The sequence below is a fragment of the Kogia breviceps genome, chromosome 19, assembly GCF_026419965.1.
Source record: "Kogia breviceps isolate mKogBre1 chromosome 19, mKogBre1 haplotype 1, whole genome shotgun sequence".
Lineage (NCBI taxonomy): Eukaryota > Metazoa > Chordata > Mammalia > Artiodactyla > Physeteridae > Kogia > Kogia breviceps.
This window is the reverse complement of record NC_081328.1, coordinates 36,164,088-36,190,489: the sequence shown is the minus strand read 5'-3', so window position 1 is coordinate 36,190,489 and position 26,402 is coordinate 36,164,088. Positions and strand designations below refer to the sequence as shown.

Here is a 26,402-nt window from a genome sequence, read left to right as displayed (position 1 = left end):
GGCGGGCTCCGGGATTGGCGGGTGCTAAGCGGGCGGTGTCAGGCTCTCGGTGGCGGCGGAGGCGGCGGAGGCCAGGGAGGAAGATGTCGTAATGAGCGGTGGGTCCTGGCCGCTGCCGGCGGGGTCTTCCCGGCTCTCAAGGGTCGGGAAGACGGGCAGAAGCCGCAGGGAGGAGGAGCCGGGGCTGGGGGTTCCCCCCTGGGGCCGGGCCTGGCGCCGGGGCCCGGCTCCGGGAGGGGCGGGGAGGGAGGATTCCCGCCCGGAGGAGGAGCGGGGCTGGCCAGCCAGGCGGAGGCACCCGGAAGGGGGCGTTCGACTCCCCGCCCCCTCCGAGCCCGCTGGGCTGGAGGGCGGCGCTTCCGGGGGCTGGCGAGAGCAGCGGGCACCCGGGGCGGGCCTGGCACCCCCTCCGCCCGGTGGCCGACTCGCGTGAGCGCTAGCAGGCCCGGGGACATTGCCTGGGTCTGCTCTGAGGAGGCGGTCGACGTCCTGTGCGCTTGTTCTGTGTTCGGGGACCCTCTTGCACTCTTAACTCTAGGTGCCCATCCGCAATTCAAGGTTCTCCGTGTGCAGAGAGGGGCGGGGGAAAGCTTGAAATTCCGACGGCGCCAACCACATGGGCACTGCTGGGTGTGGAAGCCAACCTAGTTAGTGATGTATCCCAGTCGAGAGATGGTGTCAGGACACGAGGGCACTCCCTAGGCAGATGACCTATCGCCTTAGACTGCGGAGTGGGCAGAAACCTCCTTTTAATATTTTCACTTGCATCCTTGAACCTCCAACTAGATTGTCTGCCAGCTCTTTGCAGAATTGTGAAACGTTTAAGAACTTGTTGACAGAGTTCCCAGCCTGTTACCTGACATCCCGGGCGGGGGAGGGAGGGGACTGCTGAATCCCAAAGGCCAGGAGCAAACCTGAGGAATGACAGAAGAAATAAAACACAATGGATACTTACTTTCTTCCTCCACCCCACCTTCGTCCCCATTATGGTTCTCAGCCTCCTACCCATGCTTCTTGGCTTATGTTCCTGGTGGCTTTCTAATTTTAGATGAAAAGGAACTGCGTCTTCTCCTCAGGGCAATTGAGAAACTTGTCTTCATTCCTTGGTTTTGATTCCAATATACTGTCATGTCTAATTGTTTCTTAATTAACTTGATCCAGAGGGACTCAGTCTGGCTTTTCTCAGTGCACATTCTCCCGAAGTTTGTTTCTTCTGAGGCTACTTCTTGCTCACTTATTTGTTTCCTTAGAGAAAGGGAGGGAGGAGCCGGTAGTTCTGCTTTAAACAATTGGCCCATGGTCCCCCATTATTTGGGTTTCGTTGCAGATAGAAGGGTGATGATTGTTGCAAGGTACACTGGCATGCACTGTCTAAAACTTGCATGCTGTACCCCAGAAGGCATTAACTATCACAGTGGAGGGCTAAGTGTTGAGTTGGTATTTTGGATAAGAGTTTTTGGGCTAGAAAGTTTAGGGTGTTGGCCAGCTCAGTTAGGCTTTGAAGGGAATGATGCTGGAGTCCACACCACAGGAGTAATTTTGATTTGATAACACAAACCTGGTGTCTGCAATAATGAATATAACTGCAGTGTCTTGTTTTGTTTTAAATTCTTGTGTGCGATGAAGGGGGCGAATCTGTCAGACAACCTATCAATTGGGCTGATGATGTCAGTGTTCCAGTGGCTTCTAACAGGCATTAATACCTGTTGGAAATGGATTCTCATTGGCTGGGGCGATTGGTAAGTTTTCTAATTCTGGTTCTTCCACTTGGTAGTACAGAGGCTTAACCTCTTTGTTTAAAAGCAGCAACAACAACAACAACAAAAAGAGAAGAAAAAAAATAAGTTGGTCTGACATTATGAGCCCCCTGAGCTAGGCTGCTAAAGACACAGTCTCTTTGCCAAGGAGACCCAAGTAGAGTTAGTTCATAATTGGAGCATCATGTGACTGCTCAGCAGGGAGAACTGACTCCAGGAGGAAGAGTTTGGCCTCACTGTTGACAGCACATAGACTGGCAGGCTCTTTTCTTTCAGATTCTATTAAGTTTGGGCCCCTGGAGGCTTGTCAGAGGAAAGAAGAAGCTTTAAGAAGATTCTGGCAAATGCCTGGGGGGGAAGGAGCCTCATGGCATAACAGCAGAGAGGACAGTTCATTTTGATATCTTTGGCCTTGAAATTTCTAGTTCTTCTGTTGATGAATAGCAGCCTTTCAGAGAAGTTGCATAGTTTCTTGTACCCTAAACAGTTATTTGCTATAGGTATGTGATCATTCCCAAGCTTGCTTTACGCCAAGTATTGCCCAACCAGGGCCTTTCTGAAAACATTTAAGCTTGTTGCAGCTAACCAGTAGACCCTGGTATTGGCTTGGGTTTAGCAGCTGGATGGAAATGTAGCATGTTCTTCTAAGACTTACCTTTACCCTTTCTCTGTAGACACACAAATTGGAAGCCTTACTTCCAAAGATTGAAAAACTTAGGAATTATTTTAGAGGAGATGGAACAATAGCCACAGAATGAAAGATGCAGAGAAACACTGGGTGTGTAGAGTATCAGAAAATGTAGAGATGAGAACACTTCTGAGTCTAAATGATTACATCGTCCAATCTGAAACCTCGTGGGCTGCAGACTTAGAGCAAAATCTATTTGGAGAAGCTCCAATATTTTCTTATTAGTGTATTGGGTGATACATCTGGAGTGTCCCTTTGAGCAGCTTAACTGGATTTGTGACCGTCTTCCCAGCAAGTTCTAAGCCAGGACACTTGGCTTCCATGGTGGGCTGGAAGCCAAGATGGTCTGAGAAATGGACACCATCATGGAGTACATTTGTTGATGTTTTTGCTTTTTTGTTTCTGCTTTGCTTTTGTTTGGATCCACGTGCAACTCCTCTTGTGACTTCCTTCTGTTGAAGGAAGGGAAAAAAGCTTTCTCTTTATGTCTTCCTTCATAGCGCCAGCACTTAGATCTTTATATTTCTGAACATAGTTGAAAGTCTCTCTCTCTGAAGAACTACTTCCTCGGTTATCAGATCTTTTTTTGGCTAGCAGTATTTTCTTAGGAGACCTCAGGGTGGGGAGGTCTCACTTTGCTGTCAGTTATCTGTTGGAGCTGGGTGGAAAGATGAATTAAGTGGGTAAAAACATGGGGCATTACTAACTCAAGGGCACTGTTAGCTTGAGTAGGAAGGAGATTAGAGATTGCTCTTGTGGAGATGTTCCCAGGTAGTACTGGTTGATTTGTTCCAGTTGACAGGATTCCAGAATGGAAAACTGATTTTTCTACTGCCTCACTCGAGGCTGAGAAGAGAGCCCAGGAGCAAGCTGAGTCAGCACTGGCAGCTTGAAGGACGCTACCAGCTACCACTTCCACTGTACGTCTAGGTCGCACTCTTTGCGGATGCTCTGAGGCCGCCACTAGCATAGGGGATTGCTTCTCATGAGGATGGGCTTCGAGCTGCCACGCTCTTGGGAGATGAGCTCCACTCAGGAGCAGAGGAGTATAAAGAGCTAAGTGCCCTGTTTTGCTGCTTCTCAGTTTACCCTCTGTGAGCAGCTCCGAGCAATGTTGAGATGTCAGGGCTGTTTGTGTCACAGGAAGAATGTGCTTGCAGACCCAGCTGTTTGAATCCTTCCTTTGGCCATTTCCCCGAGCTATAGTTTGTTTCAACATTGGAACTGCATGCTGTCCCTAGCCAGAAGCACCACCACACTGAGAAGTGTTTGTCCCCATGCTGTGATTTAGGCTGTTAGGTGGTCTCTTCATCTCAGCCATGCAGTGAAAATGACTCAGGAACCAGCAGGCACTGGCCTCCACACTCCCAAATGTCCTCTCTCCAGAGCTTCCTCTTTGGGGTGTTTGTTACCTCTCCTAGGGGACTTGGTGGAATCACAAAGCTGCCTTTCAGAGGGTGTAAATAGGCAGTAAGAGACAGCAGGCAGGGCCACGTGATTGGATGTGGAATATTTCTGCCCCTGGCCAGTGTCTAACTGGGAGTCTTCTCAGACTAGCCTCAGAACAGACCAAAACATTTCCCAGCCATCAAAAAAGTAAATGGTGAGCCAGCCCTCTCGTCCCAGGGGAAATGAAGTCACTACTCATTTCAGAACCGATCATAGCCCCAGATGAATGTGTGAAGTGACTCACAAATAAAGCAGAGAGCACATGTTTGTACCTAATGATATACTTTAGGGGGGAAAAGTATGTCTTGGGTTTTTTTTTCTCCTGTTTTCGACAGAGTTCTGAGGCCCAGTATTTTTGTACCATTTCCTGGGACTGCTTCTGTCAGAGTGAAGCGTTCTCACCATCCCTTGCTGGCTGCCCCATGTCCCCACTCACTTCTCCAGGGTCCCTTCGAGTCTGATAGGATGCAAACTAGCAAACAACACGGTCATGTTTTCAGGAGAGAGATTCAGGGTGGAGGCACGTAAGAGGTATTCAGACAGCAGGTACGCACGTTGTCTTAACTCACTCGGAAAAGAACTTCCCAGTACTTGTTAATTGAAAGAAGCATTGAGATGTGGTGCCCGGTGTGTGGTGATGAGGTATGTGCTTTGAGAGTTCTGTCCAGAAGAAAGACTGGACCGTGCTGGTCCACACACGGGCTCTTGTCCCTGTGTGAGGTGACTAGCAAGGTTGAGTTCCTTCTGGGACTGGATCAGCAGAACTGACCTGGTGAGTGGATCCCAGCCTAGTGCCAGGATATGCAAGTCTGCAGGTTTTCTCCTTTGGTTCTTAAATTCTACTCAGGCTCTCCCGCTCTGCAGCCTCCAGGATTCATTCACTTATGCACTCAACAAGCATATATCAGGCACTTGCTGTGTGCCAGGTTGTGGGGCGGGCGGGTGGGGGGGTGCATCACTAAGTAAGGCAGAGAGAAGTCCCTACCTTTAGGAAGCTTACATCTTAGTGGGAGACAATAAATAAGGCTAACTAGTAGATACTAGACAATGAGAAGTGCTAAGGGGAAAAACCAAATAGAGGAAGGGAGAAGTGAGAGGAGCGGTTTACATAGGGTGGTCCAGGAGGGGAGTCTGAGTAAAACCCTGAAGGGAGGGATTGAGCCAGGCTCAATCTGGGGAGTGGGTGGTGAGAACTCAAGCAGAGAGAACAGCAAGTACGGAGTCCCTGAAGAGGGGCCATACCTGGCATGTTCAGGAACAGACAGCAGGGAGGCCAGCGTGGCTGAAGCAGTGAATGAGGGAGAGTGACGGGGAGAAGTCAGAGAGGTCACATGGCCCCTTATGTGTCATGGTGTGGACTTGGACTCTTACTTTGACTGGGAGACGGAATACTGGGGTCTCTGAGCAGAGGAGTAACATGATTTCATTTAAGTTTGATGGATCTCTGGATGCGTGTTGACAATAAACCAGCAGGGACAAGGTCAGAAGCCCAGCTAGGAGGCTTTTGCAGTTATCCAAGTGAGAGATGATGGGGACGTGAACCTGGGTGTTAACAAGAAGTGGTTGTGAAAGCAATCAGATTCTGAACATATTTTGAAGGTAGAGCCGAAAGTGTTTACTGACAAGTGTAGAGTGGAAAAAAGGGTCGAGGATGACTCCCAAGGTTTTAGGGCTGAACAGCTGAAAGGATGGAGTTCTATTCACTGCCGTGGGGAAGTCAGGAGAAGGCACAGAATTAGGGAGATAACAGGAGCTCTGTTTGGGGCTAGGTAGATTTGAGTTGCTTATTAGTACATCCAAGTGGAGATGTCAGTAGGCAGTCAGATATACAAGTCTGAAGATACAAGTTTGGGAGTCATCATTATATAGAACCTATATATATTATTGGTTTCTAAATCTCTGAGACTAGATGAAATCCCCCAGCAAATAGGTGTAGACAGAAGAAAAATAGGTCCCAAGACTGAGCCCTGGAGCAGCCCAACCATTTAGAGTTTGAGACAAGGACCCAGCAAAGGAGTCTTAGAAGAAGCAGCTGGAGAGGTAGGAGGCCACCCTACAAGCCAAGTGAAGAAAGTGTTTCAAGATAAGAGGGGCCAGCTGTCAGATCAGCACCAGCTGAGGTCTAAGAATTAACCATTGGACTTGGCAACGTGGAGGTCACTGGTCATGGGAGCAGTTTTTGTGGTGTGGATGGGAGGGGGCAAGCTGGCTGGAACAGGTTCAAGAAAGACTAGCAGGAAAGAAATGAGGGACAGCAAGTATGGGTGACCCTTGCAAGGAGTTTTGCTTGAAAAGGAGAGAAATAATGGATCTTGGCTTATAAAGGGAATTTTAACCTCTTGATGAAATTGTGGACTCACATCAGGGTCACGGGCTGAGGCTGGGGTCAAAGTTGGGAACAGGGAAGACAGGGTGTCTCAATAACTGGGTGGAGACAAGATCTCCATTCTTAGCCTGTGGCATTAGCCACGCCCAGAACTGTTCTCATTTCTTGAAAAGTCAATGAAATTCCTTTTACTGTTAACAGAGCTCTTTATATGGTTATTATAGTTGTTGGAGATTTGCTTCTCAGAAATGCTCAGAGCAATTTGGAATCTTTCTTGATCCTTTCTCCAGCTAAGCTGATTCTCTGAGCCCATTTGTCAGCTCCCTTTGAGGTCCAACTTTGTTCTCTAAAACCAGCTGTGGCTTGCTTTTCCCTCTCCAGCTCTGAATTCTTCCAGGCTAGGCAACTGGAAAAGACTGGGCTTAGGAACGGTTTTGTTGGCTTCAGGCCCAGCTGAGCTGACCAAAATAGCCAGCAGGAGAACTGTCTATACAGAGTGAAATTCCTCCAGGGGAAATACCGCAGCAGACAGCCAAGATGGCCATAGCCAGGGTGGTAGGACCCCATGAGGCAATAAAAACCTAGTACCCCCAGGCCTGGCTGTGGAGTTTGAGCCAAGTTCTTTCCCAGAGCCTGCTGTTGTGGTATTTCTTTGGATCCCTTCTCTCTCAGCCCCTGTCTCAAGAGTAGTATTCTCAAGTGAAAGACCAGTGGAACAGCCCCTAGTCTGATGGCCAGGGCTCTGGGGTCCCACCTGAGGCCTCTTCCTATTACGTGGTGCTTGCTCCCTGAGTCAGCCTATGGAAAGAGCCCTAGAACAGAGCTGCACTCCCTGCTCCGTCATGGGGGGTGGGGGGAGTTCTGTGAGGGGTGCCGTGGGGCATATACACTGGCACAGAGCAGGGGCACTTGCCCCAGACTTGGGGAGCAGGAGGGAAGATGTCAGGAGAGTTATAAATGAGCTCTGAAGAGGGACCAGAGTTGGCCAGACAAATGGGATCGAGTGTGCTTAGGCTCCGAGTGAGAGAGGACATGTTGTAGTTACAGAAATGGAAAAAACTGAAGTGTTTGTCCTGTCCGGAGAGTTGGAAGGGCAAGAGATAAAGTAGGAGAGGGGGAGGTGCAGGGCGGGAGGGGGCGGCTTGTTTTGGCCTTTATAAGGTTATCTTAAAATCCTTTGGAAGCTATTGAAGGATTTAATCTGGGGAGTAACTGTGTGGGATTTACATTTTAAAAGAGTCTTCTTTCGGACCTGATGGTGGAGGCTGGATTAGAGGTGGCTAGGCCAGAGGCTGGGAAGCCATTTTGAAGGCTTTGGGCCGAAGGTGGTTAACGCCAGCATAATGCAGATGGAGAGAGGTTTGTATTTAGGAGGCAGACCCAGGAGGACTTGATGACTGAATGGTGATGAGGATGGATGACTGAATGGTGATGAGGATGGCGTTCAGGTTTCGTTGTGATTGAGAGGCTCGTTTAACCAAAAATATTCATCATTCGTTCAGCGTGCAGGCACTGAAGTGTTGCTGTGCTGGGTTAGACTTGATGTAGCAGTTCAGCGGTGAAGACAGACCTGGGCCACCCTTCCATGAGTGTGGAAGAGAGACATTAAGCCCATGATTATTTAATGGTGGTGAGTTACCAGAGGAGTTAACCTCATCTCAGGGGTCCTGGAAGGCCTCTCTGAGGAAATGGTATACCTGTTACATTGCCTAGTGGGCTCTCCGGGGGGAAAAAAAAACCTGCCTGAGACCTGAAGGGTGAGTAGGTGTTAGCTAGTGAAGAGAGCAGAAGAGAGCTCTAAGCAAGGAAAGGGCAGCGGCAGAGATGGAGGCTCTTCAAGGCTCTGGAAGGAGGCCCGTGGTGGCTGGGGGTGAGAAAGCTGGGGAGAGAATGGGCAAAGGTGACAGCTCAGTTTTGGAAGTTCTGTGGCCAGCCCAAGTGGAAGGCCCACAGAGGGCTGGATGTACTGGTCCGCCACTCAGAGGGCAGATGTAGGCCATTCATAGACCTGGGAGTCATCAGCCTGTGGAAGGTACCTGAAGCCATGTGAGTGGGCACAGTCACTCACGGAATGGGTGTTGGGTGAGAAAGACGATGTTGAGGAACATCCATATTGCAGGGGTGGCAAAAGGAAGAGGAGCCCACAAATGGAAGAGTTGGCCAGAGAGGTAGGAGAAAATCCATGAGGATTTCAAAGAGGAGGGAATCGTCAACAGGTCAGAAACTGCTGAAGGGGGTCCGTTGGATTTAACAATGAGGAGGTCCCTCGTGACCTGGGCAAGTGCAGTGTCAGTAGAGAGCTGGGGTGAGAGTCCAAGTGAGAGAGGAGGGGGTAGCAAAGTGCTGGCAGCTTTTCCACTAAGTTTGGCCGAGAAGGGAGGAAGCTGTAGCTGGAGGGACGGAGGTGGAAATGAACGATCTGTATGTACATCAAGAGCCGGGACACTCAGGGGATGCTTTTCCCCTGGTTTTGGAATTAAATTGGCTTCCAGCATGGGGAAAAGGAAAGTCAGGTGTGGTCCTATCAGGCACTGGATGCCCCCCAACCCCTGTCTGGAAGCTTTGTTTGATAGCCTTGGAAATTTTCCTTGCAGCCTAAGAGAGCTACTATTGCTTATGTAGTAAATCACTGTAAAACTTCATGAGCCAGGGAACTGTTGAGGAAGTTTTAGCCAACCCAAATTAATGAAAGTCTGAATGATAGCACTCTGAAGGAAATGCAGCCTTTTCTTCCAAGAATATGCAATAACCCCACTCACCAGCATTGCTAAATGTAGGTTTCAGTGAGCAGATATAAACTGCTGTTAAAAGCAAATGGAAAGATTGAAACAGTGGCAGTGGTATATAAAACAGTTCCCTAACTATGCCTTAGAGTCCCTTTGCAGGCTTCATATACTATTTAGCCTTGCTTTTAATAGTATGAAGGAAACGCTAAGTACAATATATGTCCAGATTATACATTTTAAATATAAGGCTCCAAATTAACGAGGTTCTAAAGTACCTTTGAATATAGTCCTGCAGTTAGGCATCCATGCTACTTCTTAACCACTGTTCATTTCCAAACACCAACTGGAAATGCTGCTTTTCCCTTTCATGGGTAATCCCAGGATATAATTCTGCAGTGGCAGGGAGATTAGTCTCTGTTTTGGTTGCCCAGGTCTACAGCCCAGGGCCCACAAAACTCTGAGTGACTCCAGGAGAGATAATTAAAACCACTGGTTTGAGATCTGGAGGAGTATTTCAGGGGCCAGCGGGGAAGGCAAATGAAACCAACCAAGACGCTGTGGGCGCCCGCAGTCTGCAAGGGCGTCAAGACTCTGCTGTAACTTATTAAACTGAAGAGCCTCTTAGCCCAGCCCAGTCTCCAGACAGTTTTGAGTCCAGGGTGATAATGACTGCAGGGGGAGAGAGGGAGATGGGAAAGGGAGGTGAATAAGCACTGGGCCAGTTTTCATTTTGTTTGCACTCTGTCCTGTTCTAGTGTCCTTCAGTTTCATAACGGGGGGATGTCTGAGGGAGAGTCATTCACCATTTTTAGCTAAGTGAACCTGAGCCCAGGGGAGCCTCCTGGGAGAGCCCCTGCCTTCCCTTCCCAGCCCTGCCAGCAGCTAACTCATCCTGTGTTTTTATCGGCAACATGGTTTGAGGATTATAAACAAGTTTAAATTCTCAAACTAGATCATTTAGTCCAACTTCCCACCCCATCTAGATATCCCATTTCTGACAGAGACACACGTCCTGCCTCTGGCTAAATGATTCCAGAGAAGGGAGAACATTACCTCAGGAGGCAACTGATTCCACCTTTTGAAAGTTGTCCCCTCTAATAAACTGAAATTTCCACCCCAAAGTCTACCCATTGAACAGATGTATGGAATAAACACCCTGGTGGTTATCGCTCCTCTGGTGTCCTGGTCACCACCATGGCTGCCCTCCTCTGAACGAGCTCCATTTGAAAATCCCCCTTTCAAAATGTCCCTCAGGACAGAACCTGACACTCCAGATGGGGCCTGAGTGCAGAGCAGATGAGGACTATTATTTTCTTCTATGATTGAACTTTTGGAAATTCAGTCCAGGATTGCAGGAGCTTTTTCGGCCACCACATCTAGATTCTAACTGCTACCCATTTAACTTTGAGTCAAAACCACTGGGGCTTTTTCTCATGAGAACTGCTATTAAGCTGTCTTCCTGTCCTATACACATGTGATTTTTTTTTTTTTTTTTTTTTTTGCTTAACCCAAGTGCAGTGTTTACTCAGCTTCAAAGTTTAAACCACCATTTATTGATAACCCCCTGTGTGCTCAGTGTTTTTCATATTACTGACGCCTCCTAGAATCCTGTAAGGGTGACATTACCTCGGTTTTACAGACGGTGCACTGAGGCTGGGAGAGGAATGCCCCAGCCATCGCACAGTCTGAATTGTCATTTTGGTCTGGAGCCTCATGCTCTTAGGCACTGCACATACCAGTTTTTTAAGATCTCTTTGAACCCTAATACAGACACCCATTGTGTTTACAGTCCTCAGTTTTGTGACATCCATGGAGTTAATTTGCCTTCTAGGTCTTTTGCATGGTTTCTCAAACTTGGGTGATGGAGAGACTGCTTTGAAGCCGTGTTTTCCAGCCTCTAGGGCACAAAACCAATTTAGTGAGTCATAACCGGCATTTTAAAAAATGAAATAGAGTAGAAAAATACCAAAGCCCGTGACATGTAGCAAGGGTAAATTTTGTTTCAGGAAATTCTTATTACATCAGCACAGGGCAGGGAAGCATGTGTCGGGATGTATATGCGTACACTGGGTCTTGATGTAAATTGTCTTTATGACTGTGGTTCACGGTCTAAATAGTTTGAACACTGCTCTAAAGGGAAAATGTTTTTCAGTCAACTTAGATTGTTCTCATTATAAGGCTGCAGCCTTAATTATGTATGCACATAAATCTGTTTATCAGCTCATAGATCTAGTTCCTGTAAAATTTAATTAAATAACTACAGAAAAGCCGATAAAACTCAAACCAACAACATCATTTTGGGAGGAAGACAGTTGACTGAACCCAAATTGCTGCTGTCCGTGTAAGCGCAGCACAGACTTGACATCCGGGCTCCTTGAGTTCCGCACGCCCACCCTGCAGTGTCTAGTGCCCAGCAGCATGGTCTTCCCAGGCTTCTGAAGAGCCATCATTCCTCACTGTGCACAGATGTATCATGAATTACATGTGCAGAATTGAGTTGTCTTAATTAGCCCATGTAGTTATAGTGGTGCCACTTGGTACCAGTACAGTTGTAAACACACACACAGGCCCAGAAATGTGCAAATCTTGGTTAAGCAGCAGTCACCCAGCGATCTATAGTATATGTTCATTTTTAAAAGATGATCATCACAGTGAAAACACAAGAATAAAACATTCTGGTAGAGAAAACACGAACCTCCGAGGAGAAGCCTGCATATCCTGGTCCTGGCATGCACCCGTAGTTTGAGACCCTGGTTGACATTGTAGCAGCAAACTGCTCAGGATGGCCTGGGTCTCAGCACTTAGGTGGAGGCACGTTCAGCTTAGCCTCCAAACCAGACTGTCATCCTGCCTGCAGTTCTTTTCCTTCTCGTTCCTAAGAATACTATGAACATTTCAGTCAGATGCTTTGTTGTTATAAAGTACACAGTGTATATATACCATTGTCTTGATGTAGCCAACCAAAACCCCCAAAAAAGAAACAGGTTTGTTCAGCGTGACTTGTTTTTGGCAACCCCATGCTTATTATTTGGGATCACTGCTTCCTCGCCTCAGTAATTGTAGTTGCTGTTCAGTCATTTGTTCTGGGATTTTGCTAAGGATCAGTGTCTGTAATATTTCAGGATCCACATATATGATTTTGCCCAGAGCTCCCCTCTAGCTCCTCACACAGTTTGCAAGTGTGCCTGCAAAGTGTCTCCCTACTCTGGAGTGCAGTTCATGTGGCCTTAGGGCCTGGAAACCATTTAAGGCTTTGATGAGCCTACTGTACTTACCTGTCCTGGGCTGCAGTTCCTGCTTTACCTTTTCTTTACGTTTCCCATTTAAGAATCATTCCCCCAAAGAGAGAAGCCAGAGGCAGCTGAAATGTGAGTGGTTCCGCCTTCTTCCTGACCTCTGCCTGTCTTCTTCCTGCCAGATGCCCAGCGGGGGCTCCGTGCCTGAGTCATTCTGCCTCTTTCAGTCTCTGAGTAATACCCTTCTTGTTTCGGTACCTCCTGAAACCTTCTTTCCACTGGTCTAAGGTACAAGTCTGACTCTCTGCCTGGTGGTCTTTTCCTTAGTGATTTATAAACTATAAGATGGCTTAGATCCTTTCCCCCCATCCTTAGTGATTTATAAACTATATAAGATGGCTTAGATCCTTTCCCCCCAAATTCTCCTGATTTCCATTACTCGTATTTCTCTTAGGTCAGACTTAAGTTCAGAGTAGAGATTCCTTTCATTACTTCCTCAACGTTCTTTATTTTCCTTTATTTAAAACAAGTATAGTAGAGTGAATTCGTTGTGGGGAAAATGAGAAAATACAGAAAAACAGAGGGAAAAATTCTTTAAGTGAAGAAAAAATCTACCACCAGGAGATAATGGCTTTTAATATTTTAGCCCCCCTCTTTTTTAGACTTTTTCCTGCTATATTCATATGTAGAAATATATACACATTTAAGGAAAAATAGGATTTATTATTTTCATTCTCATTATATTCAGTTATTAGCTCTCCTAATCTCGGTGATACCTATGGGGCCATGCCTATTGTCCCGTGTAAAACTGTAAATTCATTTAAAGTAATTACCTGTGTGCTATATATAATCTGTACCTGGGACATTGTGCTTATGTGGTGAAGGCTGAGCATAAAGCGCTCAAGACTTTTGCATGGAGTGGGTATGTCCTCCTTGACAGGGATTCTGGCCCCAAGATGCTTCCTTCCCAGGCTGGCTTGGCATCTGGCTACAGCAGGAGTGAGCAGGAAGCCTGGGTCAGAGCCACAGGATTAGCTGGGGGCTTCCCCTGCCCACCGTACAGGGGTTCCAGTCTAGCTGGGGAGAGTCAGCAGTACCCGGCAGAGAGGGCTCCATTAGGTGGCACAGCGTAGTTACTGAAGTCAGTGTTATTATAATCTCGGTATCTTCACGTTATCCTAGACTTTATGATGGTTGGAGGAGACGGTCCGATAGAGGCAGGACCAGCTATCCTCACAGCCTCAGGTGGCTGAGTCTGAGAAAGGGAGAAGGTCATCTACTGAAAGAGTTGTAGGGCTGCTAACCTTGAGTGGGGAAGTATGGGGAAAGGTCATTAACCTCTCATGGGGAAGCAGCCCAAATAGAGGCAAAAAGAAAATCTGAGGCAAGGGGACTTGGGTTCTTTTCGGGCATCACGGGTATTACTCCATCTCTTTTCTTCCAACAGATCCACAGACCAGCATGGCTGCCACTGCCGCTGTCAGTCCCAGTGACTACCTGCAGCCTGCCGCCTCCACCACCCAGGCGAGTGGGCAGTGGGCTCTGAGGGTTGGGGGCTGCATCAGCCTGGAAGGACTCACTGAAGCTGACATGAGACCGCAGCTGAGCTCTGCCCTCGCTAACTATAACTCCGAGGCAAAAAGTCATGTCCCAAGCACTGGAAAACACTCTTCCAAAGGGTTTATTCCTCCTGTCCCCCTCCCTTTCTTTTTCCCTCCCTCCCTTCCTCAGTCCTTCCTCACTTGATGACTCAGTAAGGTGGGCTAACGGAGCTCCATCTATAAGCTGAGGGTGATTCCGTGTCCCCATTAGACACCATTAGGCCAGTGGGGAGTAAGTGGTCAGCCCATGCTGTTAGTTCGCCCTGTCAAGGGGTGCTTCTGGGGAGTTCCTTCCTGAGAAAGACATTTCTCACCCTTTCTCCCTTAATTTCTCAATGGAGAAACCAGCGGGGAAGGGGAGACAGGGGCCACTGCCAGAAGAGGATGCTGGCTCCCTGCTCGCTGGTGGGGAGGAGCCTGCGAAGAGGAGAGGATCTTAAAGGGTGGGGCGGCTGGGCAGCAGGCCTCATGTCTCACTCCTTTTCTCCACGTGGTGTTTTGCAGGACTCCCAGCCATCTCCCTTAGCCCTGCTTGCTGCAACATGTAGCAAAATTGGCCCTCCAGCTGTTGAAGCTGCAGTGACGCCTCCTGCTCCCCCGCAGCCCACACCACGGAAACTCGTCCCTATCAAACCTGCCCCTCTCCCTCTCAGTCCCGGCAAGAATAGCTTTGGAATCTTATCCTCCAAAGGAAACATACTGCAGATTCAGGGGTCACAGCTGAGCGCGTCCTATCCTGGTGGGCAGCTGGTGTTCGCTATCCAGAACCCAACCATGATCAACAAAGGGACCCGATCGAATGCCAGTATCCAGTACCAGGCGGTCCCTCAGATTCAGGCGAGCAATTCTCAGACCATCCAGGTACAGCCCAATCTCACCAACCAGATCCAGATCATCCCTGGCACCAGCCAAGCCATCATCACCCCCTCACCATCCAGTCACAAGCCTGTCCCCATCAAGCCGGCCCCTGTCCAGAAGTCGAGTACGACCACCACGCCGGTGCAGAGCGCGGCCAATGTGGTGAAGCTGACAGGTGGAGGGGGCAATGTGACACTTACTCTGCCTGTCAACAACCTTGTGAACACCAGCGACACCGGGGCCCCCACTCAGCTCCTCACGGAGAGCCCCCCGGCCCCGCTTTCTAAGACTAACAAGAAAGCCAGGAAGAAGAGTCTTCCTGCCTCCCAGCCCCCCGTGGCCGTGACCGAACAGGTGGAGACGGTGCTGATCGAGACCACAGCGGACAACATCATCCAGGCAGGAAACAACCTGCTCATCGTTCAGAGCCCTGGTGGGGGCCAGCCAGCTGTGGTCCAGCAGGTCCAGGTGGTGCCCCCCAAGGCCGAGCAGCAGCAGGTAGTGCAGATCCCCCAGCAGGCCCTGCGGGTGGTGCAGGCGGCATCCGCCACACTCCCCACCGTCCCCCAGAAGCCCTCCCAGAACTTTCAGATCCAGGCTGCTGAGCCGTCGCCTACTCAGGTACCACGTACACCCTCTGCACGCGCCTCCCTCTCCTCCTCAGCTCTAAACGGCTGATGCTCCATCCCCATTGGCTTGTTTTCCTAGATGATGCTGATGCATCTCCCGATCTGACCTGAGTATTGGGAGTCAGTACTGTTTGGGGTGGGTAATAAGTGGCCATTTCTGCCAGTTCATGGGGCCACGCACTGCTTATCTTTAGAAATCAGATGCGACATGCCTATGAACCTATATTTTGGAAACTTTCTTTATGGGAGTCTTTTGGCAAGGGGATGAGTAGCAGGCAGATACATACTTTTTAATAATAAAGTTTATTTTTTTATTCTAGAATTCCATACTCCGAATGATAGCAAGAATGAAAAAATTCTAGTCAGAATCATAGAATTTGATGTAAAGTAAGAAAACCAATGAGAAAAATGCTGATCATTGTGAATGACAAAAAAAAAAAAAAAATTAGGAAGAAGCACCCTAGCTTCATAGCAGGAACATTTAGGATAGATTCCTCTGGGATGCTGACTTCAGCAGGAACTTATTTTTGGCATTCATTAAGGTGCTGTAATACTAAAATTTATTTGGCTTTGCAGGGCAGGTTTTATGCTTTGTGTAAACCTAGTAAATGCCAGAGATTAGGCCCATGTTGAAGATGGAGAACCTGGAACTCAGAGAAGTTACCCAGTATCCAGCTCTCACGTTGCACAAATGACAGAAGAGCCAGGATTTGACTCAGATTTCTGACTTACATTTTTGTCCTTATTCCACCCTGGCCCACCCTGGCTATTGTGTGTGGCAGGGGCTACACTTAAAATTATACAAGGATTTTTCTTTTTTCTTTTTTTTTTTTTTTTTTTTTTTTTTTTTTTGCGGTATGCGGGCCTCTCACTGCTGTGGCCTCTCCCATTGCGGAGAACAGGCTCCGGACGCGCAGGCTCAGCGGCCATGGCTCACGGGCCCAGCCGCTCCACAGCATGCGGGATCCTCCCAGACCAGGGCATGAACCCACGTTCCCTGCATTGGCAGGCAGACTCTCAACCGCTGCGCCACCAGGGAAGCCCAAGGATTTTTTAAAATATAAAAACCAGCTCCTGCTATGGAGGAATTTATAATCTAGCTGTCTGTAGAGAGAACCATGGCGTCAGAGTGAGTGACGGCAGTAGGGAGTTGTGTAGTCTTCCAGGTGGAGAAGTACGCTTGAGTTTGAGCTGCGGACATAATGGATGCACAGGAAATCTGAGGCCTGCCCTCAAGTGCCTCCTCCTTTCTGGCATATTGCATACTGCCAAGGGTTTTCTATGAATCGTGGTTTTCTATGAATCGTGTACTTTGTTACAACACGTGTGAGGCTCCCTTATCAGACCTACCTTAAAGGTGAAGAACTGAGGCTATACCCGCTCCTGCTCCCACTCCCTCCGCAGTGCCTCCCCTCCCTTCCCTGAGGTCCCGTGTCTCTGAGACTGATGGAGGCAGGGCTTAAAACCAGGTCTTCGTAAGGAAATAAGCATACGTATGCAGAAAGATTTAGCTACTGCATTACTTTGTAATGATGACATAGTTTTCCAGTATCCAGGAGGTGCTGTCTGTTACCCAACTGTAGATTTAGGCTGTTTCTAATCTTACCGCTAAATAAATTCCTAAAAGTGGGTCAAAGGATATGCACGTTTTAAAAAATGTATCATACTCTGTATCAGAGAAATTGGCAGTCCTCAGCCCTGAGGTCAAATCTGGCCCATCTATCTGTTTTTGTAAATAAAGTGTAATTGGAACACAGGCATGCCCATTTGTGTGGCTTTTGCACCACAAGGCAGGGACCTCATGACCTGCATAGCCTAAAATATTTACTCTCTGCCCTTTACAGATAAAGTGTGTTGACCTCTGCTCTACATTGTGAGAAAGAAAATGTTCTAGTAACAGAAACTTCAGATATGCAGAAAATAGCAATGATTTGCAAAAGGGGCACATACCAGAAAATTGAGGATGAGATGTGTATTTATTAAGAGATAACATGAGGTTTGTTTGCTTTTAACTGAGAACCACAGTCCTCAATAATCCAAGGATCAAAAATAACCCCAATCAAAATCACAGCAGAATTTTTTTTAAACAGGTGACTTTTCCCCCTGTATCATTTGAGTGTAAGTTGCCACCATGCCTCTGTTACTTCCAAATGTTTTATAGAAAGTGTGTAATTCTTACACGCAAGGAGAACAACAAGATAACCTTCAAACATAGGCAATTAGCAAGGAAACACACTGATGTCTAATTCAGAGACCCCATTCAGGTTGCTCATCACTTGTTGCAGTGATTCCTTTGTGGCAAAAAGGATCTCATCACACATTCCATTTAATTGTCATGTCTCCTTAGTCTGTTTTGACCTGGAATAGTTCCTCAGTCTTTACTTGATGTTCATGACCGTGACACTTTAAAAGGCCAGTTACTTTGTAGAACGTTCCTCAATTTAGGTTTGTGTGATGTTCCCTCATGGATAAATGCAAGTTGTACACTTTTTTTTTGCAGAAATATCAAAGAAGTGATGCTGTGTTCTCACTGCATCCCAAAAGGAGGTGCATGATTTCGACTTGTCTCAGTACTGGTGATGATTAAAGTGATATTTAGCAGGTTTCTGCACCTTAAAGTTACTTTTTTTCTCTTTGTAATGGATTAGTATTTTGTAAGGAGATACCTTTCTGTGTAAATATCTCATTCCTTATCAGACTTTTGTCTACTTATTTTAGTAGCTTTTACTGTGATAGAGATTTTTTTTTTTTGGCCAGACTGCAAGGCATGTTGGATCTTAGTTCCCCGACCAGGGATCTAACCCCGGCCCCTTGCAGTGGAAGCATAGAGTCCTAACCACTGGACCGCCAGGGAATTCCTGTAACTTATTCTAAAATAAAAAGTTAATTAAAAAAAATCTCTTATCATGGGACTTCCCTGGCGGTCCAATGGTTAAGACGCTGCGCTTCCACCATAGGGGGCCTGGTTTCGATCCCTGCTTAGCAAACTAAGATCCAACATGCCTTGCTGTGTGGCCAAAAAATGTTACATTTACAGGAAGGTTGCAAAGGTAGTACAGAGTGTCTTATACCTCTCACCTGGTCCCCCACCACCACCTTGTTAAACGTCTTACATAACAGGGTACACGTGTCAAAACTAAGAAACTGACATAGGCATGTTACTGTTCACTAAACTCCAGACTTGACTGGATGTCACCATCCAATCAGTTAATCAGTTATGTCCTCTTTCTGCTCCAGGATCCCGTCCAAATACCACATTGCACTTGTGGGCATGTTTTCCCAGGCCCCTCCGGTTGGATAGCTTCTTAGTCTTTGTTTTCCATGATCTTGACAGACTAGAAGCACATTGGTCATGTATCCTATAGAATATCCCCCAGGCTGGATTGTGGGTTTTTGGAAAGAATACCACGGAGGCGAAACGCCTCTTTTCATCACATTATATGAGGGGTACATGATGTCCACACAACATCTCTGATGATGTAGCATCCCTGATGTTAACCGTTATCACTTGGTTAAGGTGGTGTCTGCCACGTTTCTTCATTCATCAAAGCTGCTACTTTTCCCTTTTTCAGTTATTTGGAAGTAAGTTGCTAAGTCTCCCATCGTCAGGGGTGGGAGTGGGGGTGAGAATTAAGCTATACATCCCGGAAGGGAAAGTATCTATATAATATTATTTGGAATTCTTCTATAAGGAAGATTTGTCTCTTTTCCATTTATTCATATATTTATATAAATTTATTTATTTATTTATTTATTTTTGGCTGTGTTGGGTCTTCATTGCTGTGCGCAGGCTTTCTCTGGTTGCGGCGAGCGAGGGCTACTCTTTATTGCGGTATGAGGGCTTCTCATTGCAGTGGCTTCTCGTTGCAGAGCACGGGCTCTAGGCATGTGGGCTTTAGTAGTTGCAGCACGTGGGCTCAGTAGTTGTGGCTCATGGGCTCTAGAGCACAGGCTCAGAAGTTGTGGCGCACAGGCTTAATTGCTCCGTGGCACGTGGGATCTTCCCGGACCAGGGCTCGAACCCGTGTCTCCTGCCTTGGCAGGCAGATTCTTAACCACTGCGCCACCAGGGAGGTCCCACCATTTATTTTTTTATTCGATCATGTATTTATGTCAGTAGAGACTCATGTATATTTATTTTATACTTTGGGTTACAATCCAGTACTGCGTTATTTATTTTGTTGCTCACATTGTTTCAAGTCTGGCCATTTGGAGCTCTTTCTGGTTGGCTCTTGCATCTGTGTTGACATACTCCCAGTCTCTTTTTTTTTTCTTATCAGCTTAAAAAAAAATAAATTTATTTAGGCTTCCCTGGTGGCACAGTGGTTGAGAGTCCACCTGCTAATGCAGGGGACATGGGTTCGTGCCCCGGTGCGGGAAGATCCCACGTGCCGCAGAGCGGCTGGGCCTGTGAGCCATGGCCGCTGAGCCTGCGCGTCCGGAGCCTGTGCTCTGCAACAGGAGAGGCCACAACAGTGAGAGGTCCGCGTACCACAAAAAAAAAAAAAAAAAAAAAAAAAATTAAATTGTATTTATTTATTTTTGGCTGCATTGGGTCTTCGTTGCCGCGCACGGGCTTTCTCTAGTTGATGAGAGCAGGGGCTATTCTTCGTTGCAGTGCACGTGCTTCTCATTGCGGTGGCTTCTCTTGTTTTGGAGCATAGGCTCTAGGTGTGCAGGCTTCAGTTGTTGTGGCATGTGGGCTCAGTAGTTGTGGCGCACGGGCTTAGTTGCTCCACAGGTTGTGGGATCCTCCCGGACCGGGGCACGAACCCGCGTCCCCTGCATTGGCAGGCGGACTCCCAACCACTGCGCCACCAGGGAAGCCCCTTTTTTAAAAAATAAATTTATTTATTTATTTTTATTTTTGGCTGCGTTGGGTCTTCATTGCTGCACATGGGCTTTCTCTAGTTGCAGCAAGAGGGGGCTACTCTTTGTTGTGGTGCACAGGCTTCTCATTGCAATGGCTTCTCTTGTTGCGGAGCATGGGCCCTAGGCACATGGGCTCTGTAGTTGTGGCTCACAGGTTCTAAAGCGCAGGCTCAGCAGTGGTGGCACACGGGCTTAGTTGCTCCGCAGCATGTGGGATCTTCCTGGACCAGGGCTCGAACCCGTGTCCCCTGCATTGGCAGGCGGATTCTTAACCATTGCGCCACCAGGGAAGCCCTAATCCATTTTCTATCTGTATAGATTTGCCTATTCTGGACATTTCATGTAAATGGAATCTTACCATAGGTGATCTTTTGCAGCTAGCTTCTTTCACTTAGTACACCATTTTCTGAGTTCATCCATGCTGTAGCAAGTGTCAGTACTTAATTCCTTTTATTTTCCCAGCCCCAGTCCTGGGATCAACCATTTGTCCTAGGAATCCTAGTTCCTTTTATTGGAGGATGTGATAACAGTTTTTTAAATTATATCATTTTCTTGCCCATTTGTTTATTTAAGTCAGTATGGATTCATAGGTTCCTGTTTTATTCACTGAGTTATAATCCATTAGTATTGTTATTTTGATGTTCAAATTATCCTATGTTTAGCCAGTGGGAACCCCTCCAAGCTGGCTCTTGTGTTCTTTTCACATGTCACCACCATTCTTTGAGCATTTCCTTACTTTCTGGTATAAGAGGTGTTCCAAGGTCTTGTACTTCCCCTGACCGCAGTCCTCGAATCAGCTATTTCTCCAAGGAGCCCTGGTTTCTTTTAGTGGAGCATGGGATTTAGAAGCTAAGAGCTGGGTGCTAGGTGAGCTCACTGCTCCTGGAGTTTTGCTGCTTTCAGCCTTTCTCAGTGGACACAGTTAAGAAGTATATATAAATATACCTATATATATATATGTAATACCAAGATAGATACAGACATGCACACACATACATACATACACTTATATCTATATTTCTCTAGTTATATTGAAACCTAAGAGTTTCCATCAATACCTCTAATCCCCATCCAGTACCACACGGTTCATTCTCATTCTCAGGCTCTAACATGTATATTTTTAAAGGCTTTGGACACATATTCCCAGATTTTCCTCCAGCAAGCCTAGACCACTTCACACCCCCTGACATAAGAACACGTGCCTATTTCCCTACTGTCTCAGCAACAGTGAGCATTATGTTTTATTGTACCATCTTTGTTGGTATAAATTGGAGAAAGACAGTAGTCTCTCCACTAATTGTGCCTCCTAAAGGCTGTTTTCATTTCTTTGATGAGCATTCATAGCGCATCTTTTGTGAGGTCATCATTTAGCTGCCTTCTAATTCTTCAATTCTGAGATTTGGCATTATGTTTTTCCATGCTAAGTAAATTAAATGTTTTGTTTCAAATAAACAGTCAGCACTTGTCAGCTTAGTACAGGGATGCCATCAGCCCTTTTTGTTGAACATCAACAGTGGGCAAATGTAGGCCTGGGCTAGTTGGAGAGGACTTGGGTGGACAAAAAGGCACCCTCTTCTCCCTTGGGCAGGGAGATGATGCTGCATTGAAAGGGGGCAGGAGGGCTTCCCTGGTGGTGCAGTAGTTGGGAGTCCACCTGCCAATGCAGGGGACATGACAAGAGTGTTATACCAGGGAATGGATGATATAAACATTCTTTTTTTTAAAATGTACTTTAATTTTTTTTAATTAACTAATTTATTTATGGCTGTGTTGGGTCTTCGTTTCTGTGCGAGGGCTTTCTCTAGTTGTGGCAAGCTGGGGCCACTCTTCATTGTGGTGCGCGGGCCTCTCACTATCGCGGCCTCTCTTGTTGCGGAGCACAGGCTCCAGACGCACAGGCTCAGTAATTGTGGCTCACGGGCCCAGTTCTCCGCGGCATGTGGGATCTTCCCAGACCAGGGCGCGAACCCGCGTCCCCTGCATTGCCAGGCAGACTCCCAACCACTGCACCACCAGGGAAGCCCGATATAAACATTCTTTAATGCAAAAAAAAGGGGAGGGGGGCAGGAGCCAGGGCTCTCAGGGGGCATCGACTTTTTCTCTCTGGCCCCTCCCAGGTCTACATCCGTACACCTTCTGGTGAGGTACAGACGGTCCTTGTCCAAGATGGCCCCCCAGCAACAGCTGCGACCACCTCCACCACCACTTGTAGCAGCCCTCCGTCTCGTGCTGCCCATCTGAGCGGGACCAGCAAAAAGCACTCGGCTGCAATTCTCCGGAAAGAGCGTCCCCTGCCAAAGATTGCCCCTGCCGGGAGCATCATCAGCCTGAATGCAGCCCAGCTGGCAGCGGCAGCCCAGGCCATGCAGACCATCAACATCAATGGTGTCCAGGTCCAGGGTGTGCCCGTCACCATCACCAATACTGGCGGTGAGGGAAGGCCCCCGGCCCCAGGCATGGGCAGCCTTGAGTTAAGGTTGGAAGGAAAGGAGGGAGCCTTTGGACTGGCTTGTGCTGCACTTCTCAGTTCAGTGGTAATGTTTGGTGATATTTACAGTATGAAAGCAGCCTTGCACATAATCAAAGGAACATTGTAGGTACCTAGCACAAATGGTTCATTGCATTCTTTAGCTGGGTGAAGGGCAATTTTCAAGGTAGTGGGAGCTCTCTGAATTTCCTCCCTTCGTCCTTAAGTGAATTTTCAGTACTTTATGCATTTGGTTTAGTGGCCTGGGAGGAGTCCACCCACAGGCAGTCCCCCTGCTTTGATGGCTTTATGCAAGTCCTAGAGGGTTTGATTTGATCCAAAGCCCATAAAACTATCTCTCCCTTTGTTAACAAAAATCCCTGGAGACTTTCCTGGGAGCAGAGTTGGTGTCTCACAGGGGCCTAAGGCTGGAGGATATTCTGGAAAAACACTCCAAGACCCATGTGGGCAATGTCTGAAAGTGAATTTGGCCTGTGTAGTATATTGGTTCTGGGCATTGACTCTGAAGTTGACTGGGTTCCCATCCAGATTCTACAAGTTCGACATGTGTGATCTCGAGCCTCAGTTTCTTCACCTGTAAAAGGGGGATGATAGTGCCTATTTCATGGGGTTATGAAACTTAAGTGCATTAATACATTTAAGATCTCTAAAATGGTATCTGGCACATAGCAGGCTCTCAAACATATTAGCTGCTCTGACTGTCAACCTTACTATGTTTAGGAAGGAAGAAGGGGGTCAGGCTCCCTCTTCTGCCCCTTTGGGCTTCCTCACCCTGAACTTTGCTCCACTCCTTCCCACAGGGCAGCAGCAGCTGACAGTGCAGAATGTTTCTGGGAATAACCTGACTATCAGTGGGCTGAGCCCCACCCAGATCCAGCTGCAGATGGAACAGGCCCTGGCTGGAGAGGCCCAGCCCGGGGAGAAGCGGCGCCGTATGGCCTGCACGTGTCCCAACTGCAAGGACGGGGACAAGAGGTGATTTGAGGAGATGGGCCAGGTGGCCAGCCTGGCGTGTGTCCTGTTCCCCAAGCCCTCCCTGGGACACAGACAGAGAGGGGACCAGGTAGCGGCTCCGTGCTCTCCGACCTGACCCCACATCCTCTTTCCATCCTGTCCCTCCCCCATCTCTCTACTTCCCCGCTCTCTCTGCTTCGCATTCCCTCCGCCCCACCCTCCACCCAATTCCCAGGTCTGGAGAGCAGGGCAAGAAGAAGCACGTGTGCCACATCCCTGACTGCGGCAAGACTTTCCGTAAGACGTCCCTGCTGCGGGCTCACGTGCGCTTGCACACTGGCGAGCGGCCCTTTGTCTGCAACTGGTTCTTCTGTGGGAAGAGGTTCACACGGAGTGACGAGCTCCAGAGGCACGCCCGCACCCACACAGGTCTGCGCCCCTCCCCGCCCCCCCATTCCACACTTCCGCTCCCTGCCTCTCTCCCCATCCCCACTCCACTGTCCTCAGCGACATGGAGACTCCTGGCCTGGCCAAGGAACTGCGGCACTGAGCGAGAGCTACAGACTGTCTCCTCGGGGTGCAGGACTACCCGGAAAGTCTCGCAAACCATTCCTTTATTGCAGCGTTTCCCAAAGTGAGGTCAGTTGCGTTGCACAGCCTTGATGACTTCTGCCATAAGCTGCATATTTGTTTAACGATCAGTGGCGTCTTGTGCCAGGCACTATACTACACATTCTACCCATTAACTAATTTAATCCTCATAACGACTCTGTGGGGACGGTACTTTGATTGTGCCCATTTTACTGAGGCATGGAGAGGGGGGCCGGGTCACACAGCCGGTGACTGGTGGAGCTGGTTCAACCCAGGCCCTCCGGCTCCCCAGTTCACGCTCTTAGTCACTATCCCACATTGCCTCACCTTTCCTACTGTTATTTACTGAATGATTTTCCTTAAATCACTTCGCTATTTTTACTTACTATTTTTTTCACTATTTTTACTCTTTTATGTCCAGTGCAGTATTATTTTTCACATCACAGGCTCGGGATCATAGCTAAGTGTTTTAATGTACTGGCAAACAAATACAAAACTATAAAGTAGAAAATCGTTCATGCATCTACCACCCAAGATTGTCCTGGGTGTCTCCAGTGGTCCACAGCACATGCTTTGAGAACCGCCGTTCTGGCAGATGCCCCCAGTGAGCAGACGCCTGTCCTGGGCCTGGGGACACGAGGCCCAAAGCTCTGGCCCCTGGCCAGTGTGGCGGGGCAGGTCTCGTCCACCCTCTGCAGGCTGCAGAGTAAATACTCAGAACAGCAGCAGACCCAGCCCCGGTGTGTGGCTCAGTCTGGCAGGTCAGAGGGGAGTGGGGTTTTCCTGTGAGGGGGAGGACTTTGAGCGGGGGTTAGTCAGAGGGACAAAGATCAGAAGAAAGTAGGTGACAGGCTACACGGGAAGTGTCCTGGGTGCAGGCGCACAAGTACAGCATTTGGCACAGCACAAGGAATGGAAACAAAGCAGACTGGAGAGTGATGGGGGGGAGGGGGATGAGCACTGACAAAGGTTCCCATCAGTGGATCATGGGGAGCACCGTGTAAGCAGCAGGTAGGCCGGTGACACGGCTTCACAGGCGCCCCCCACACCTCACGTGTGTGCCTCCTTTTCCGGGGCATGGCACTGTGAGTGACGGGCATCTCCTCTTCCCAGGGGACAAACGCTTCGAGTGTGCCCAGTGTCAGAAACGCTTCATGAGGAGTGACCACCTCACCAAGCATTACAAGACCCACCTGGTCACGAAGAACTTGTAAGGCCAACTGAGGCGGGAGGCCTCGCAGACTGCAGACCCCTGCCTGTGTCCTGCCTGGGCCCCTGGAGGAAAGAAGGCCCACAGCTGCCCTGGGCCCGCCCTCGCCCCTCCCTCCTGTTTTGCGACTGTCCCCACAGGAAGGGACTCTACTGCCCCATACTCACCTCCTTCTGAAGCCCCTTGGCTCCGCCCTGGCCCTCCCCTCTCACCACAAGCTCCCGGCCTGCCCAGACCGTGGACAGTGGCCGTGCCCAATGAGACGTTCTAAACCAGGACGCGTGGGAACCCTTATTTCCAAAGGAAAAACATGAATTTCACTCCATCGAGGAGCAAAGTGAGCCCCCCTCCCCCAAACACTGCCGGAGTCGCATCGTGCCATGCCCCTCCCTCTCCTGCACCTCCCTGGCCCCCTCAGCCACTGTGGGTGCCCTGGGGCCCTGCACCCAGGGCACCACTGGCATCCAGCTCCACCTCCGGAGAGGCTCCAGAGGCCGCCTCCACTCCACATGCCCCTGCCCCGCCCCAGCTCTCCTCCAGCACATTCCAACTTTCTATTTAAAAAGTAAAGCTACCCACGGACTCCCTGATTTCCCTCTTTTTCTATGGAGAACGTTGCCTTATACTCTACTTCCGATGATGAACACTGTGTATTGTGTGTGCTTTAAAGAAGTTTTATTTAATTGCTCCCTTCTTCCTGTTCTTGTTACTCACCTCCCCCATGCCTGCTTTTAGTTTAGGGTTTTTGGGGGGCAATTATGAGCATACGAATTTTTTTCGCACTCTAGTAATTCTCTTTTCTAAACGACACAGCATTTCAACTCGAATCTGGATTCAGGTAAAACACCTTCCCATCCTGAACCTCATCCCTCGCCCTCATCTCACCCACCCCAACCAGCCCAAGCCCTACTCGTGTACAGTGTATATTGTATAATAGACAATTGTGTCTACTACATGTTTAAAAACATATTGCTTGTTATTTTTGAGGCTTTTAAATTAAACAAAAATTCAACTTTA

At 48.3% G+C, this 26,402-nt stretch overlaps 1 protein-coding gene across 6 annotated transcripts; it reads left to right on the top strand.

Moving 5' to 3' along the window:
- Positions 1 to 26,402, top strand: SP2 (Sp2 transcription factor). Of its 6 annotated transcripts, none has more exons than XM_059047077.2 (8): positions 32 to 98; positions 1,627 to 1,739; positions 13,630 to 13,706; positions 14,288 to 15,262; positions 22,260 to 22,572; positions 23,431 to 23,605; positions 23,820 to 24,013; positions 25,289 to 26,402. In XM_059047077.2, the coding sequence occupies exons 3-8, from the start codon at positions 13,644 to 13,646 to the stop codon at positions 25,387 to 25,389; spliced, it is 1,821 nt and encodes a 606-aa protein (XP_058903060.1). In that variant the 5' UTR covers positions 32 to 98; positions 1,627 to 1,739; positions 13,630 to 13,643; the 3' UTR covers positions 25,390 to 26,402. The 6 variants fall into 6 exon arrangements, with proteins under 6 accessions (XP_058903059.1, XP_058903061.1, XP_058903060.1 ...); XM_067020639.1 differs by lacking the exon at positions 1,627 to 1,739 and adding an exon at positions 12,365 to 12,470 and having other exon boundaries at positions 39 to 98; XM_067020640.1 differs by having other exon boundaries at positions 41 to 98; positions 14,288 to 15,139.